Source organism: Ostrinia nubilalis, chromosome 6, assembly GCF_963855985.1.
Source record: "Ostrinia nubilalis chromosome 6, ilOstNubi1.1, whole genome shotgun sequence".
NCBI lineage: Eukaryota > Metazoa > Arthropoda > Insecta > Lepidoptera > Crambidae > Ostrinia > Ostrinia nubilalis.
This window is the reverse complement of record NC_087093.1, coordinates 12,493,735-12,512,977: the sequence shown is the minus strand read 5'-3', so window position 1 is coordinate 12,512,977 and position 19,243 is coordinate 12,493,735. Positions and strand designations below refer to the sequence as shown.

The 19,243-nt window shown below is 37.0% G+C and overlaps 1 protein-coding gene across 1 annotated transcript in view; it reads left to right on the top strand.

Annotated features, from left to right (window-relative positions):
* Nucleotides 1–15,193: 15,193 nt before the first annotated feature.
* Nucleotides 15,194–19,243, top strand: part of LOC135072636 (mitogen-activated protein kinase kinase kinase 15) — a 51,639-nt gene continuing 47,589 nt past the window's right edge. Inside the window, exons 1-4 of the mRNA XM_063966641.1 lie at nt 15,194–15,327; nt 15,396–15,601; nt 16,091–16,285; nt 18,212–18,381. Of these exons, the coding sequence (XP_063822711.1) occupies nt 15,279–15,327; nt 15,396–15,601; nt 16,091–16,285; nt 18,212–18,381 (620 nt within the window). The 5' untranslated portion in view covers nt 15,194–15,278. The remainder of the gene's footprint in view (nt 15,328–15,395; nt 15,602–16,090; nt 16,286–18,211; nt 18,382–19,243) is intronic.

Genomic DNA, 19,243 nt, shown 5'->3' with positions numbered 1-19,243 from the left:
TAAACATACTGCTCAGCGACGCATATGAAAATAGATGAAACTATTATTACTATATACGATTTCATCTATTTTCATATGTACACTTTAACGTGACTCACACTGTATAAAGAGGAATTCGAGATCAAACAGAATGTATTTTCACGAGCTTAAATTTTCTAAGAGACAGGTCAAAAATTAAGAACAAAAATGACAATAACACAGAGAAATTAGTTTTTACAAATTACGAAAGCCGAAAGAGTGTAAGTAAAGGTGGAAGGAAGATCGTTCGCAACATCACATGTTGGTTGCTCTTATAGACAATATTTTATGACTTTAAATGTTATAAATGATTAAATTATATAATTATCGTATTTTATTAAAAATAAACTTTAGGAATATAAAAATTATGTTTTTTACATTTATGATTATTTAAATTATGGTATTGAAAATTAGACAAAGTTATTATTATGCCTAAGACACAAATATGCATTTAGAAAACTATGCATATCAAAGTTTATGCGAAAAAACTGTATGCAAATACTGATGCCAAACTAAATTATGATGAAAAATGTTATGCGTCTGAGAGGGCACCCCATTTGGCCATTCAAAAATTCCTTTGTTTTTTCTGTAATAAAGTCGTCCCAAAGTAAAGATTACACTGCTGAGACTTGTTTTGATATCTCTTCATAATAGGAGGCGTCGCTGAGCAGTATGTTTAACAACTCCATGATATTCGGTTGCTTTTTTTAATAGTTTTATTAAGCTTTATTAATGATTTATTTAAGTAGTAGTTTAAGTTCTATTGTTAATCAACACCTCATTAATGTAACTACGTATCTGTGATTCTTAAATAATAATTATATTTTGTAACAATTTTAAATTTCCTTGTTATTATATTTTGTTAGTGAGGAGTTTTAGAGTTACTTTTTATCAAATTAGACTATTAGAGTGTTATTAATATTGACTGATTAATGCAATTGCGCATCTGTGATTCTAAACGTAATCTATAGGTTTATGACCATATTTTGTGACAATCAAACTTACTTTTATGCTGAAGATTTTTTAAACGGTGACTGTTAAATAAAACTGATTATTATTTACATTATTTATTTTATTTTATTAACAGGTTTTATTTTCGGTATGTAATACCGAGGTGGAACCTTTTAGATCTGTGTCATCCTTCACGTTTAGTGAAATACCGGGGTGGTTGAAACTTGATTTGATCCATCCGCCCCGTTAAACGATATACCGGGGTGGTTGACACTTGATGTGTTCCATCCACCCCGTTGAACGCTAAGACTATGACTACCGGGGTCGTTGAAACACTTTTTCCCATCCGCCCCGTTGACGGGGCAGATCCACCGGGGCCGTTGGGACTAACCCTTACCAAACACCATACAACCAGTGGACCAAATACTTATTAATAACCCTACTGTTCTACGCAACGGGAAGTTATGAACGTGTACTAAAGTCCGATTTTTAATTCGACGGAATTCTGACAGCTGTCATTTTTTGACAATTCAGATGTAATAAGCCTTTTTTGCTTTGAATTAATAATAAATAATATGAAATGAAATTTCATCAAGTACAACTTACAAGAATGAACTATTGTTTTTTGTTTTGTGAAATCAATGTACACTAATTATTATGTACATTTTAGAGATTAAATAGAAAAAAACGTGTTTTTAACGCAGTAAAACAACATATTAACATAAACGAAAATATGTATTGATCATCAATCATCATTATCGTCATCATAATCAACTTGGATTATAAAATTGGCTTCTTGTTAAATTGATTATTTTATGAAGCTAAGATTTTATTAAAAAAAATATTCATAAAAAAGGTTTGTAACCCATGGATTATTGGCCAGGGAGTCCAGTAATAGAAAAATAATTTCCCAATTTTTTTTGTAACTTCTAAAATATGATAATAAAAATTCAAATAACCGTTTTGAAATGATCAGTACATTTTTAAGCCTTAGTTTTTCAAGTGAAACCTTAAATTCAAGAAAGGATTATTTTTTAATTTGTGAAAATGCTCTCCATTCTTAGTGGGAATGTTTCAATGTTGGCAACACTTCTGAAATGTCAAAATTCCGTCGAATTAAAAATCAGAGTATAGGTGATATCTTCCACATCGAACAGCCAACTGTGCATCGTACTAGTGCACAAAGTAACAACCAAAATAGCTGCTATGAAATCGCTTTACATAAACATGCCTATTTCTGAGGAATATGGGGACATCGCATAGCAGCATTTCCAAGAGTTGTTGATTTGTCAATTTGATACTCTGTCAACAATGATAAATGTCAATTGTGGTTACGTTTCGGCAGGCCTGGCTCACTCCGCGCGGTACATCCGATAATTACCTACAGCGAAGCGCCCCGCCGGCGGGTATTATATCAGTCGAGTGTCACGCGCGCGCCCGTCAGGACGCTGGCGTGCGTTGTAGTATGATTATAATTCTATTATCGAAGTATTATTTAAAAATGGACATAAAGAGAAAGAAATATTGTGCGGCGTTCGGGTGTTTAAATTCGAAAAGAAATCTACCGGATTTATCTTTTTTTTTTCGCTTCCCAAAGATGCTGAAAGGTATGTTGGCCATGTAGGTAATCAATAATTCTTAGGATAGTATAGGAACCTAACCTACTATGACTACTGCTCAGAATGCGTTCGTTCGTTTTAGCCAAATGACGTCCACTGCTGGACAAAAGCCTCTCCCAAGGTTTTCCATAATGAATGCATAGTTACCTACATACGTACCTCATTACAAATAAGTAGATTAATTATTTTTTCACTAGACAGCAACCCTAACAGCGTAAGAAGAGTTCAGAGGCACGCGATAGAAAGAGACAAAACTTGTAGGTGAATAAAATTGTAGGTACGTAGTGCTGTGCGAGCTGAATTCCACTGTATCGCGTCGTAGCAAGACTCGCATTTATTTACATCGTCTTGCGGAGTAATCCTTCTGTACCTGTACTATTACTTATTCTGTGGTTTCGGTCCACGATCTAATAGATTTCAACAATAAAAAGTATCACCTTTAAAATTATTTTTTTAATTAAATAAAAATGCAAGCATTAATTTTTTTATATGATAAAACTAGATTTATATATAATAGAAACTAAAAATAAACTGTTCTATGTTAAGTTGATTGAGTATATTTCCATAAAAGACAATACATCACCAAACGATGCTGCGTGTAATGGATAAAAAACGTAAAGTTATCATTTCGATAGTGGAAGTATCAATTAATGTAAGGGACATTTTGGCCAAAATGAGTTATATATACCAACGCATTCAGAATTTTCGGCTCTATCGATTGGTATACTTGAAATGTTGATATCTTTAAAAAAATGTCCCTTACCTTAAACATTTTTAGTCGTCTGAATACGACTTTTGGGGAAACAAATGATTTAAAGGACGTAAATTCCTTTTAATAATACAATTCAGCCCTTACCCTAAACTGTTGGTTTTAACTTTTGAACTCATTGAACCTTACTTCATTTAAAATTTTTTGATTTATTATAATTAGGCCCTTACGTTAATATGCATATAGGATATCAATTACTTTTTTTGGTGGTGATATGCATTTAATGCCTCCAATTCCTACTGCACTTATGAACACTAAGTTGTCTTGTTTCTATCTTTTTTTCTGTTCATTTTTACGCAGTTGGGTTTTTGACCGAGGGGCTGAAGGCTCTTCAGAAGCTGTTCAATTCCGTCATCCTCGAAGGAAAAACGCCTACGGTATGGCACAGGAGTGTGGTGACACTCTTCTTCAAAAAAGGCGACAAAACCTTGTTGAAGAATTATACAGGGTGTTTCAAAATACCCCCTAAAGCCTGAAAGGGCACAGAAACTGAAACAATCTGAAATAGAAGCCGTTGTTCCTATTGTCATATCTTGAACGGTTTTGGAAATAACGTACATCGAAAGTTTCCAAAAATATCGATATGAATTCCCTCACTATCGATCAGCTGCAGCGGGGTTCATCGAACGCAAATCATAGACTTTGTATTTTTCAGAATGTCAATTAGCCGCATTTTTTGCCTACTTCCTTTATCGATGTGTTCAAAGCATGTTTGTTCGTTAAATAAACATTTTAAATAGGTACTCACTAACACTTTACATGTGTACGTACATTTGAAAAATTTTGTGAAAACTTCATCTATCGAAACCAGGCCACTTGATGGAAAAAAAATCGTAAGTAAATAACTTTTTCCGATAGCAACATCACTACTAATGATAGTTTTCAAACATTCTTAGACAACAGAAAAAAAATAAAAAAATCCGTGAAATTCCAGGTAGGTTACGTTACCGTACCTTTAGTCGAATTCTGTTATTATTTAATCTTTGAAATTGCATTTCCGCCCATCTTTCCGCCCCTCTTTAGCTTACTCCTAGTACCTTTCCTGGTACCACCAGGAGTAAGATTGAATTGTGTTCCGTATAAAAATAAGCATTTAGTAACCCGTTTGTAAGTTCACCATAAGCACCAATAAGGCCTCATAATTACGGAGCCGCAGCGCATGGTAAACACAAAAAATATTGATGCGAGTCGGTAGAAGTGGTGTGCCAACCTCTCTTCCCGCGGTGAATCCTTCAGCGAGTATTGCCACGGATGCCGCAACAATAAACGCCGTGTGAGACGCATCGAAGCCATCCGCAGGATTCGGCTGCAAATAACGTTCCATTTCAAGAATACGCGTCTTAAATCGCTTTTCCGTAAAAGCACTCATGCACACACAATGCCAATGTTTGAACTCAGTTGGTCGCACAGCGTAAGATGCCCGGCGTCTCCGTAAATGAGGCCTTAGTTTTATTTCATTTTTTTATTTTAACAATTTGTTGAGTAGTCATTGGATACAGAGGCGTTCACATCATATTTTACAAAATCCTTGCAAAATGGGTCTTATTTAAGCAGCAAAAGGTTGATGTGAACGCATCTGTACCATTATTATTATTTTGTAATAATTTGCCAATAATAATAACATTAATAGCGGCATTTAAAAAAATGCTGAGAATTTAAAACAATTCTAAAATAATAATAATAATAACAACAACAACAAAAAACGTAGGTACATTTTGACAAACATTTTATTTAGTAAGGCAAGTGCTCAAAGAAAGGCCAACGTGGAAGCAAAAGTACTAGGGAAACATCAGTGCTTGAGCTTAAGCATTTTGGGTTTTCAGTTTCCTTTACGAAACCCTAATAGACAGTGATTGTAAACATTTTTACTTAGAATTTTTTTTGGTGGCATGTTTTGAGTTTGCACATTTGCATAGTAATGGTTGGCAGTGTTGGCACCTTTTAAACCCGCGCGTTCGCGGGGGCGAGTGGGGCGCCTTATTACATTTTTCAAATATCCCAAAAATGAAATTTTAAGTTGGTATGAAGAACATGACGTCATACTGCAGCATCGTATCGTACAACTCCGTGTAAGTCCCTCCATTCGATAAAATTTGTCGTAACAGAAAATCAAAAAACATTAACTACTCACATCCATAATCATTATTTCAAAACACATAAATGCCTAGTCTACTAGTCAGGCATGATTCATGCATGATACAATATCGTAATACTAACTTACCATCAGGTGAGATCGCGGCCAATTGTTAAACTATTCATTTAAAAAATATGCTTTTATTTACTCATAAACCTTTCTTTAATAAATTTCAAAATCGTCTCGTACTTTTAAACTTAAAATCTTAAAAATCAATGAAAAATTAAAATAATACCCAAAGAAAATGTTGGCAACCTCATTAGTGAGTGGGCTAGGGAACACCCACCCCCCGCCCTGGAGCCCACCACCCCCCGCCCTGGCGCCCACTCTAACGGCTAACTCGTGCGCAGCGCTGCGCGCCTGGTACACAATGGGCCGAAATATGCATTGCGTACTAATTCCGGACCAACAATATTTTTTTATACACAAATAATTTTAAACATTATGCCTTTTGTATGTTTAACTTTTGGTGGTACAAATACTCTTAAGATTGTGTATGTAATTCTAATTCAGCAAACTCTTACTGTAAACGTAAACTTATTACAAAGGTAATGCTAGAACATAATCACGGGATGCCATTACTTTAATATGCTTAAACTAAACAAGGCGGCTGAATAAAGGTATGGGAGAAATACTAAGTAGGTGCGCGTTATTGACACTGCACTGATATCAGAACGTGTAAACATTGAGGCTCAGTCAAAGAGAAGGTGACCTTTGTTCCTTAACTCGCCGAGCCTATTATTTACTTTGCGTGTTTGAACACATTCACTCAATGTTTTGTTAAATTTAAGTTTAGCCACTACCTACTTAATGGCATGTATTTAATCGTTTTGTAATTATCTCTTTGTCAAACAAAATAAATCAAAAATAGCAAAAAAAAACTGACCTTTACACGAAAAACGCAATCTATGTAATTCAAACTTGGCATCAGCTTTCGTCTAAGCACAACTATTTGAATTGCATACTCATCTGTTTTCGGAATGCATATTTGGCTAGCTGAGCCCCGATTACGGTAATTTTTAACGTCAACAATCCAGACACGCTTCTCGATTCTGCGATACGATTGGTCGTTCAACAGCGTACGTCAGCTGTTTTGACCAATCGTATCGCAGAATCAGAAACGCGTCTGGATTGTAGACGTTATAAAAGTTACCGTAATCGGGGCTCTGATTCTGGTTTTACATTAATTGTAGAACAGTCATGTTTCTGATGTTGCAGTAAGTTTAAGAGGAAAGTTTATTATTAACAGAGATGCAATTAATGTTCCCGTGTAAACACGTTTAGGATTATTATCTAGTACAATACTGTCTAACAAGTCTGCAATGCAATGTCTTTTCATGATTGTAATTTGTAGTGTTTTTCTTAAATGAATAAATTAAGGTACTATTTGGAACCGAGCTGCCGACTGTAACTGCTGACAGCACGTGCAGCGTCCCGTTGTTGTCTACGTCACTCACCATCAAGTGACAATGGGACGCTGCATGTTTTATCATATTATTATTAAGGAGGTTAAAGATTAGTTCGGTCCATTGGGGCTTCGGTAGCTCAAAGGTTAGCCACCGGGATTGCGGAAAACGCGGGTTCGATTCCCACACGAGATCATCAAGGTTCGGAATTTGAATAGTGTTCTATCTTTAGATATTAGTAGGTACAGAGGCGTTCACATCAAGTTTTACAAATGATTAAGGCTGATTTACACGTAATAAGTAGGTAACTAAATTTGAATTTGCATGTCGTTTAAATGCAATTTAATCACTTAAAATTAAGTCTTAAAGGATGATTGATGATGATAAGTAGATAACTAAATTTTACCTTCATTTTTCGGGTAAGTTGGTGGATGGGGCTTATCACTTGACACCTTTTGATAAGCAGTTTCATACTAATTATGAGACATTTGGACATAGACTTAAAATTAAGTTAAAATTTAGTTACCTACTTAACTACTTAATACGTGTAAATCAGTCTTAGGCTGCTTTTGTAAAAGTGAAAATTATTAAGGGACGCTTTAGAATGTTGATATGAAAATAAATCTGAGAATTCATTAACATTTCTTCTATTTTAAAATGAGACGTAACTTGGTAGACAAAGTAGGTACATAAACGACATTGCGACATTCCTTTACCTGCGAAATAAAAATTAGCGTACTAAAATCATTGTTAAAATGTTGTTGAAATGTTGCATTGTCATAATAAGAAGTTGCAAAAATTTGGCATGTGGCACGATCCCGTTCGCACCACTTTGCAGTGTGCAGAAGCGCCGAAAGATCGCGACACCGGCCGTCGGCTCTTCTTTGATTTAGTCGTTCATTATGCTTCGTGCGTGATCGGTGTGTTTTCCTATCGTTTAACTACTTTCGAAAGCTTTGTGTTTTGTGTTGTTTTGCTACAATGGCAATGTTTTCTAATTCCGAATATTATGAGATGATGCTGTGTGTGGCTCGAGCTGATGGAAATTTAACTCAAGCCCGTGAACTTTATCGGGAACAGTTTATCGAAGGTAGACCGGCGGCTGACCAGCGACGGCTTCCGTCGTATCAGTGTTTCCATGATATGGTGACACGTCTCCATTCTACGGGCTCTTTTCATCGATCGGGTTCTAGTGGACGCCCAAATACAAACGAAATGCGTGCAGAAGAGGTTCTGCAACTCTTTGAAGACGAACCGACGACCAGTACAAGGCGCGCCGGGGCGCGACTTGGAATGAACCATGTTTCAGTTTGGCGAACACTGAAAGAAGATGGTCAACATCCGTTCCACTACCGCCGCACACAGGAATTGATTCCTACTGACTTTGCGCCGCGAATAACAAGACGGGCAAGAATATGCGTGCAGCAAGGAGGACGTCATTTTGAGCCACTTTTGTAGGTAGGATGTACCTAACCATAATTTTGAATGCTTGTTGTTTTGTTAACGACGTGCGTGTATTTTTTTCTACGTAGGTATTAAATAATAATAATACCTAGTAAATACTAGGCGCACAGAATGTTTTAATGAGGCGTGGCCGGGGGCGTGAACATAGAAAGTTGCTCCTGGTCACTCCTGGTAGGACAATGAACCCAAATTAGTGATGGGAATTTTTATAATCGATATTTTTATTTTACATAAATTTACCCGAAATTTGAATATGTCGCTATGACTGTAAGAAATTAACAAGGGACTCTTTATAGACGTCTATTAAATACCCTTCAGTTATTAGGGGTTTTTTTGAAACACCCTGTAGACCCATCTCACTTCCGAGCCATGTCTACAAGCTGTTTTCGAGAGTCATTACGAATCGTCTCGCTCGTAAGCTCGATGACTTCCAGCCTCTCAATCGCTTTAGTACACCACATACATACGCCACGGCAGATTATACAGAAGACCGAGGAGTATAGTCAGTCACTTTGCCTGGCGTTTGTGGACTATGAGAAAGCTTCGATCGAGACCTGGGTAGTACCTACTACAGTTTCTCCAACGGTGTCAAATTGACTACCTATATCGATACATCGAAATGTTGAAAGGCTTGTACGAAAACGCCACAATGTCGTTCCGTCTCCAGGATCAAGACTCGAAACCAGTTGCAGCAGCAGACAGGGGGAACTGAAAACTCCGAAACTGTTTCTGGACTGGAACGGATTCGGCATAAATATCAACGGTGAGTAAATAACCCACCTTCGATTCGCAAACGATATCATAGCCATGGCTGAGACCGTGGAAGATCTAGGCACAATGCACAATGGCCTGAGTCGAGCCTCTCAACAAGGGGGTCTTAAAATGAAACATGGACAAGACAAAATCATGTCAAATGTCCGTGTTGCACCCACTCCTCTAAAGGTTGGATACTCTACATTCGGCAGTTGTTGACACTTATATACCTAGTACAAACAGTCCAGTTAGGCTGGTTATAGTGTCACGCGGACCGTCCAGTGCGGATCCGCTTCACACAGCCGATCTGTAAACTTCGAGGAAGCGTTTTAGAGTAATGCGGTCCGCAGGAATCGCTCGCTCCCTATCAGTTCATACAGATTGGCTGTGCGGAGCGATCCGCACTGACGGTCTGCGTGACACTAAAACCAGCCTTAGGTAGGTCTAACTTCGAGGAAGAGGTCAATCGTCGAATCCAACTCGGCTGGCAACGTTCAGGAAGCTTCGTGATATTCTCACGTCTGAAATATCGCACTGTCTCAAGACAAAAGTCTTTGATAACATATGAATCTGAGACGTGGTCGCTTACTGTGGGCCTCATAAGAAGACTCAAGGTCAAAGGCGATGGAGCGTGCTATGCTCGTAGTGATTGAACCAGAAATGACGTGATCCGCAGGAGAACCAAAGTGACTGACATAGTCCGCAGAATCGCTAAAATCAAGTGGCAGTGGATGGAGCTCGTAGCTTGCAAAGCTGATGGCCGCTGGGGCAGAAAAATTCTTGAGTGGCGACCACGAGCTGGAAGACGTAATGTGCTGCAGACCCCCACTAGGTCGACCGACGATCTGGTGAAGGTTGTAGGAGGTGCCTGGATGCGGGCGGCGCAGGACCGGTTGTTGTGGAAATCCTTGGGGGAAGACCTTTGTCCAGCAGTGGACGTCATTCGGCTAAAACGAACGAACGATGATTGAAAAAAAAAAACCTAACTGCGTAAAAATGAACAGAAAAAGATAGAAACAAGACAACTTGTTCACAAATGCAGACGTAGGCATCATCAGTGACTAAATGTTTTGTTGGTGATGTGTATTTGATGCCTCCAACTGCATTTGTGAACACTAAGTTGTCTTGTTTCTATCTCTTCTCTTCGTTTTGTTAATGAATACTCGAATGCAACCTCTACTTACATCAGGTTTCAATGTTAAAATTGTCAAGTTACAATAATATTACTGTCGTGTTTATTCTTAAATGTACCTTACAACATACATGATATTCCATACTGTGAAATTTCAACATTGTAAGGTACAGTCAAGCTCGTTTTTTTAATGTAAGGGACATGCTATCTTTTAAACTACCCATTTTTCGAAAATTTGGCGTTTATATTATGAAAGAACAGAAAATTCTAAGAAACTTTGCCATAGAAACTATTTAAATCGTAACATCACATAAAAAGATATTGAAGTATAAAGAAAAAAAAAATCGTTTTTTGGCTCTCCTGAAAAGTCGTGTTTTGTCCCTTACAGTAATTGATATTTCCACTATCGATTTGTGTAAATGAAAACATACTTTTTTTGGTAAATGTTGCCAGTAGGTAAACATTTGAGAGCTGCTTAGCTGATCACGGCTTCAAATCCGTTGAGTGGCGTTTGAGAATACCATTTAAAATTGAAGGATACTTAAATTTAGGAGCCCGTCAGCTGAGTGACAGATTTGAGTAGTGTTTCAGTATTCGGCCGTTTTTTCAGAGATCTGAGAAAAATACTGTAGCGCGCTCTATAGCGCCATCTATCGGCGGCTCCCGTGCTCTATTTTTCTTTTTTGTTTAGATTTTGGCATCGTGCTGGTGCTGTTTACATAATATTTAGCCAGTGTTAAGTAAGTAATATTTATGTTAATACAAGTAGGTAATTAGACGTTCAGTTAATGATAATGAGTGATGATTGATGAATGCCGTATGCGCCAACTAGTGACGTGCCGAGTCGGCTATTTTTGATATTCGAATATTTTGGTATTCGTTGAAAGAGAGTCGAATTAGGACTCGAGTCTTGGGCATATTAGAATACTGAGCTTTAATCGGTCATTTAATCAAATAATAATTCTTTGGTAACTAAGGCATAGCATCATAAACTTAGCAATTATTAGTTTAATTGGAATTTAGAAGATCTAAAGTTTTAGATGCAATATTGCTTTGTCTCACAAAAACACTAAAACTTAGATAACACTAAAATCCTCAAACCAAAAGTTCGACACATCAAAATGATAATAATATTATGCAACTTTCAAGAAACATAAACACTTTTTGGAACCTGCAACGATTCTTCAACACAAACGATGCTCTTTAAAGTGGAGCGGACATTCAAAATTCGATGTTAGTGCCTACCTACTCGAGTATTGTGGATCCGAAATGGTGTATTTTAAATACTCGATTACGTGAGTACCTGCTAGGTATTCGAGTCAATAGTAGTGTCAGTACTCGAATCAGACTGACTTGGCACATCTCTAGCGCCAAACAACCGAAAATTACCATCCTGTTTGCGCCCTATGCGTCGGCCAATCAAGCGGCCCAAAAGATAACAACTAGGGGCGCGATATTTTTATTGGCCAAATAATAATATTATGTGTTTTTATATTGTCAGTCTGTATCTCTGTATTGTCCTTTTGGTTATTAAATAGTAATATTATTATGTTTTGCTGCAGTACTAGTGCAGTAATAGTTAATTAGTTGATTGTGAATTTCAAAGTGATACATGTTTTCCGAACATAAGTGCTTATACGTCGTGTACATCATTTGCAGCGTGCGATAAACTTGCAGCCCAATTTTAAGAATACAAGCTCTGTGTCTGTTAATTATAAAATTAGAAGAAAATGCCACGCTATTTCAAAGTGGAAGAGGATGGTTACGACAACAACGCCGCAAGCACGCCGAGCCGACATGTGCCAACGATGACGTCGACACCTATCACCGCGAACGACCTCACCGCCATGATGTTGTCCCTGCAACAGTCGCAGGCAGAAAACTTTGAGCACATGCTATCAAGAGTGCTTGAACTGCTCGAGTGTCGCTCGCCATCTTCACAGCCCGCGCCGACTCACGCCGCATCTGGAACGTTCGCCTCGTGTAAAGCAACCTACAGCGGAGCGCCCACCGAGTTCCTCAACGGTTTTATAGACGCTTTGGAGGCATTTAAAGACAGCGCTAACGTAAGTGATGCTAACGCCTTACGTGGTTTGTCGATGTTACTCACACACGATACAGCCACGTGGTGGCAGGGAGTTAAGTCCACGATCACCTCGTGGAGAAATGCCCTTCAGCACCTCCGCAGCGTTTTCGGCAACAGCAGTCCTCCACATAGGATTTACAGAGAGTTATTCTCGAAGCCGCAAAAACTCCGGGAGAGAACTGAGCTGTACATATCCAAAGCACGCTCTCTTCTAGCGCGCCTCCCGCATGAAGACCTAAGCGAGAAAGTACAACTCGACATGGTTTACGGCCTACTTCATGTTAGAGTGCGAGAACGTTTACGGAGAGAAGAAGTTGATAAATTTGAAACGCTACTAAGAAAAGCACGCGAAATAGAAGAGGTTGCTGAGAAAAATACACGTGCCGCTGCGCCCGCGAGCGCTTACAATCAGCGACAACGCGCGCCACCAACGTCTCCGCGCGCATGTATTGATGCTCCAGACCAGCCGTCCACGACCTCAGCAAGCGTGACAGGCGTGACAGCGCCGCCACGACCCGCCACGTGCGATGAGCCGGGTTTGTAATGTTTCATTTATAGGTACACATAAATTTTTGATCTAACACAATATTTGACCTAACAACCAGTCTAGGTAGGTAAGTTATAGCATGCAAACAAGCATGTAGCGCGTTCTACTATGCTAGCTATCGGCTTTTCCAGTAGGAGACTCGCCGAGTCGCCGACTCGCTTCGTTCCCGCCGCTCTCATTCTGTATTTGAGCACAGATTAGATATTCGAGTATTGTGCATACGAATACAGCCTATTTTATTTATACTCGAGTACGTGAGTGCCTGCTAGGTATTCGAGTCAGTAGTACTAGAATCAGACTGACTTGGCACATCTCTAGCTCCAACCAACCGAAAATCATCACTCCCTCTTGTTCTCGCCCTATTTGTGTCGGCCAATGAAACGGCCCGACAGATACACCAAGAAGACCGGCTTAGATGTTTTTAAAGTTTCTTTGGTATTTCATTGGACCTAGGGGCTCGATATTTATATTGGCCAAAATATATTAATATTTTTATGTTTTCAGTCTGTATTGTTTAGTTGATTGATTGTGAGATTCGAAGCGAAACCTAAACTCTGAGAAAGAAGAGCCCAACACTAAACTGACCCGTCGCGTCGTGCTAAACTCAATACGAACACCTCGCACATGAGTACAATATTGTGAGAAAGACGTAATGATTTACTTATAAGTACATTCTTAAAAATATTCCCTTTCCTTTTTCCAAGTTCCAAGTCCTCCTCCTCCTTTGGTTTTTGTCAAGATTCATCAAGTAAAATGAGTAAAATGTTAGTAGCTCCATCTATTGATGTCGATGTAAAAACAATTGGTGTCAAAGTCAAACCATTGTCAAAAGTTTTTAACAATGACATATTTCAAACTAGATGGCGTTAATAGACATGGCCTCTGGAAAATCCAGACAGTTATAGTGATGTACCAGGTACAACATGAGCTACTACATATTATTAGTAGCTTAATTTTATTATGTGCAAACTTACTTAAAAATAATACATTCAACAAAATAAATAGCATTAATGCGTTCTCCACTACCAATCAAATAAAATGCAGTATTTTTGTAAATAGCAGTAATATTTTATAAATAAAATTATAATTAATTATTCTGCCATGGTAAGCAGTAGCTCCTATTTTTGCAAAATCTGAGTTTTATATTGATCGAAAATCAGCGTATTGACCTCTTTCTGATGAGCTGACAAATCAACTGGTGTTTCATTAGCAAAAAATTGCATTACTGCTCGCACCTACGGCTACGGTGCAATAACGTCACTTATGCAATTTTTTCAAAACTTAACTGAATCAAAGTAAACTAAGAGAGGTAGTTGGAGTATTTTCTCATAACCAGTTAAGTTTTGAAAAAAAATTGCATAAGTGACGTTATTGCACCGTAGGTGCGTGCTGATATCGCTCGCGGCGCAGTGATAAGGAAACCGATTTTACTAAATTGAAATATAGTCCCTGTGAATTAGTTAAAGAAACATACCTGACAAGAGATCCGCGTTCCAATACGAATAAAACTTAACAATTTATTTCATTAAAATTAATTAAAATAAATAATGTAAGAAAGGCCCGTATTCTGGATTAAATTTTCCAGATAGAACGTGGTATTTCTACACTCAAGAATTAATTTAATATGAAAAAATAATTCCTGATTGATCATTAAAAAATACGCTCAACTCAAGGAAAAATTTCAATTAGGAAACCTGGTCAAAAAAAGTATCAACAGATTTTTAAAGAAGCTACAACTTTTCTGATTGCCTGCCTGACGCATAACACAAACGAGTAAAAATATTGGACTTGGGAGTGAGGAGTCTTCGGTTGGATCTGTTAAAAAAGCAATACAAGGTGTTATAATACGTCGTTTTAATACATGATGTTGGTCATTTATTTATTTTCCCTAATATTATAATAAAATTATCAGAAGCACAATTTTTTTTTTACTGTATTTTTTTTGGTGTAGTGGTTGCAGAGCACAGGCCTTTAGGGGGAATTATTATTAATTTGTTGTAAAAACATTTTGCTTTTGAGGGTTAAAATTATAATTAAAAAAAATTCAGTTGTTTTATTCTATATTCCCTAAATCCCTACTATTATTATTTCTTCAGAATTGAAGCGTTGTTATATATTACCACTTATTAAAAATACAATTTATCTTTTTTTTAATAATGTAAGTTTGTGTAAAAGTTTTCAAGTAATAAAATATTCTTAATGTTTTTATAGCTCAGAAAATGAGCTAAAATGTCTACATACAACACTACTGTTAAATAACAACCAAGCTCGCTCGCAGTCGCGACAGCTACTTGCTGTCTCATCTGTGGCTACTTGTTGTCGATTTTATTTTAGCGCTGCGTAAATTATTCGTGAAATGCGCTAATAAACAGCCCCAATGTAAATAAAAACGTGAGAAAATGATAACTTTCGGCTCCGGGAATAGTTCGGGCGCTCTGGAGGACACAGGTGGTTCATACGAACTTTGTTGTTGTGTTGAACTTTGGTTTTTTGGTTCTAATGTTGAGTATTTTTAGGTGAAGTGAGAAGCATTTGTGAGAGCATTGGAAGCGATGGCTCTAGTGCAACTGTGCAGGCTGGGGCCGCCAACCAGAGGCCCCGGATGGATATTGCTTGTGTTCTTGACGTGAATCAATCAACAAATCTTTCACACAGAAGAAGAGCACTTGAAGAAGTGCGTCTAGCTTCTGACCTTGTGAATGCTAACCTGCACCATATTCATGTGAGAATTTTTTTATTATTCTTCTACATCTTAAACACTTCTAAAAATATGTTACCTTTTAATCTGATACAGTTCCTTGAAATTCATTGTAAACAATTAATTACTCAGTTGAATGTTAATAGGTATGAATGAATATTTTTTCATTTAATTTATGCATATCTATTGTCAATGTTGCTGCTTTTAATAATTATAATTTAGGATATTATGGGTGGATTCGACCAAACAAGAGTAAATATTAATCTCAGAATAAATCGTCAGTTTTGACATATTTTCTATACTGAAACTGTCAATGTGCCAGTAATACCGGGTGTTATTCTCGGATAAAAGTTTGGTTGAATCGGGCCTAAATGTATTTAATAAGAGTAACCTTTCGAACCCATCTGGCTTGGGGATTGTAAGACAAATTCTCAATGCCTCTGGTAAATTAGAGAGGCTAAATTAATGACCTGATGCTGAATTATTAAATTAAAAGTGACCTGTCTCTTTTAGTTTGAGAAACTTGACTTTGGCGAGACAAGCGTCCTCGACACATTCTACAATGCGGACGTTGCGCTGGTGGACCTCAGTCTGCAAGTGCAACAGAGCTCGTTGCTGTACCATCTGGGAGTGCGCGAGAGTTTTGACATGAAGGAAAATGTCCTGTTATTCAATGACATTGATCCAGACTCCACATTGCGGCTAAAGGTAAATGTTTTGAAATGTTCAAAAAGTTTGATAATAAAAACAATGATAATAATAATTTTATAAAATTTAGCAATCACTAAGAAGTTCCTGGTTTGTCTACATCAGATGCCAATTTACCACTATGATGTAATTTATAATGGTATTATGGTACAGATAACGGAGCATTAAGCAAAACTCATCTTATGCCTTCATGATAAATTTTTTTTTATAATAAATATGCTTTGAATAGGGTATTTGAGCAAGATTAATACTTCTGTGACAGACTAAATACAAGGAAATCCCAGGCAAAGCTACTAGATTATAAATCATCAACATAAAAAATTATAATAACAAAATATACACAAAACTATCGGGACTAGGTATCTGGCTAGGAAAAACGTTATATCAAAGTCCAGTTCCCCGAGTCTTATAGCTATTACTCCCAATTTGTCAACATGATTGCTTTGTTGCTCAATCATGCATCGTCCACACCTAGGATGCTTTTATTGAATTACTACAGTCTCTTAACGTTTGCCGTATCTACAACTATGTACTGGGAAATTTTATTACTATCAGAACTACTTATCTTCGGTGGCTTGTTCCACATACATTGTTAATGTAGAATTATGTTTACAATAGATATTGGAGTTACTTTCTCAAGGCAATTAGGGATTTTTATTACTTAAAGATTTGAGTTAATTACTTATTTGTTTGATTCACAAGCCTGAATTAAAATTCTCGATTTTAATTTTTTAGATAAGAGTGCGCACATAATTTATTTGTTGCTGTTACAGATTTAATTTTAGAAACATTTGTGCATTTTTCATGTTAGTATTGTTTATTTGTATGTCATGTACTTCTATTCAGTTCAGTCAATCTGGGGGCACGGCAGTGCCCCCACCAAGTCGAGCAAAAAAGCGGCACGGCCGTACCATCCTTTTCTCGAAGCAATTCAGGCCATTTTCGACTGCCTGTAACTTCGTTGTGGATAAAACTAGAAGGCTGAATTTTCATTAGCTATGCAGGCATTGTAAAGACACGGTATATTTAAAATTTCATTTAATTTGAACCAGTAGTTTAAGAATTATAACGGGTCAAAGTTACTTAATTTTGTCACTCACTGACTCACTGACTCACCGATCATCAAAACTCTAAGGCACTTCTAGCAGACCTAGAAGCTTCAAATTTGGAATATAAGTAGTGTTTGGTGTATGAATCAAGGAAAAACTAAAATATTTGGGGGCACGGTAGTGCAACCGCCAAGTCGAGTAAAATTTTTCAATTTCGGTCCAGTTTTCTAGATACATAACTGCTGTCTACAAAATACAAAAAGTAATGAGATCCCATCAAAAACAATACTTGTCAAAAAAACCAAGTCTCGCAACTCAGTTGTTCTACGGTAAAAAGTTGTGAGATCCATGTAATACCAAGTCCAGGCCAGGAAATCTTTAACGTTTTACATAAATATATTGACTTGGCCATCGCACTAAATAATTTAATTTACACGTGTTTTCATGTGACAAGTATTGTTTTTGATGGGATAGCTTTTACAGGAATAAAAGTGATCACTTGATTGATTTGGTACATCCCTACGTTGTAGGTATACTTATGAGTAACAGTAGATGTATGTGACTATCATCATAAGTCCTCAACATTACATCCTACGTATATTATAAATGCGAAAGTTTGGATGTCTGGATGTTTGTTACTCTTTCACGCAAAAACTACTGAACGGATTTTGATAACCCAGAATAACATATAGGCTATAATTTATGACAATCTGTGACAAATGAAATTTCACGCGATTGAAGCAGCGGGCAAAAGCTAGTCAGATATAAATAAAAATTCATTTCCAGATGTCACTGTCCAACTTCTTGTTGAACACCAAATGTCGAACGTACAGCAAAATAGACTTTATATCAGATATAAATAAAAATCATTTTCCAGATGTCGCTGCCCAACTTCTTGTTTGTGTCGTACAAGTTGACCGACGCCGGCACTTGCGTGACGACCAATCCCGCGGCGGCTAAGTTCAAAGGCGAAGAGTCGGCCGACCCAAAGCAACATCTGACGTTGAGGCTGAGAAACATACTGCAAGATGTCGAAGTTCAAACTAAGTAAGTAGCTATTATTATACTTAATATTTTAAATGGGAGAGTTGTTGCGATAGATGGATGTTTGTTAGTTCGTCATGAAAAACTACTGAACGAATTTTGATGAAACTTGAAGGTGAGAACTATTGGCCTTGGCCTGTTTCCAATAAGTTCAACTAAGTAGCCTATTTAAAAATATATTTATTTTTCTATGATTTTTCATTTCAATGAGTAAAACGTAAGAAACAGGACAGACAGAAGGACACTTATAGAAGTCGTGAACATCATTTTACCTGATAAATGAAATCACCATATACCTACATACAGGTAGGTAAATAGTGTAATTTTATTAATGTTGGAATAGAATCATAAAAATAATAGTTGAATCACAATGATTCTGTATTTTTAATTAAATACAAAATCTGTTGTTAACAATTAAATCCCATTTGTTTTTGCCTGTGGTTAAAAGTATACCTAATATTGGTAAATGATTCACGAATCAACCATGATAAACCTATAACAAAGATGCTGCTAAAATTGAGTGGGACTTACTGTTACCTAATATTGTTAATTGCAAAAAGTTGTTTACATTATCTTCATTTTGCGTCGTAGGTATTATTTTGATCTGGTACTAGGAAAATAAAATCCTAAGCTGTGATGTCATACATTCTTCTTTTATTAAATGTACGGACGGCACATCGAGTTTTACATTGCTTAATCAGATGAATAGTTGCGATTTAGCAACAAATATGCAAATTTTGGTATGTGTAGGGTATTAACATTAACTTTTACAGTTGAACATCAAGTCTCTATTTATCAAATCTTTGAAGGTTCAATTGTGTCCCATACTCCTATAAAAAGGGACACCGTAAGACATAGTAGGATA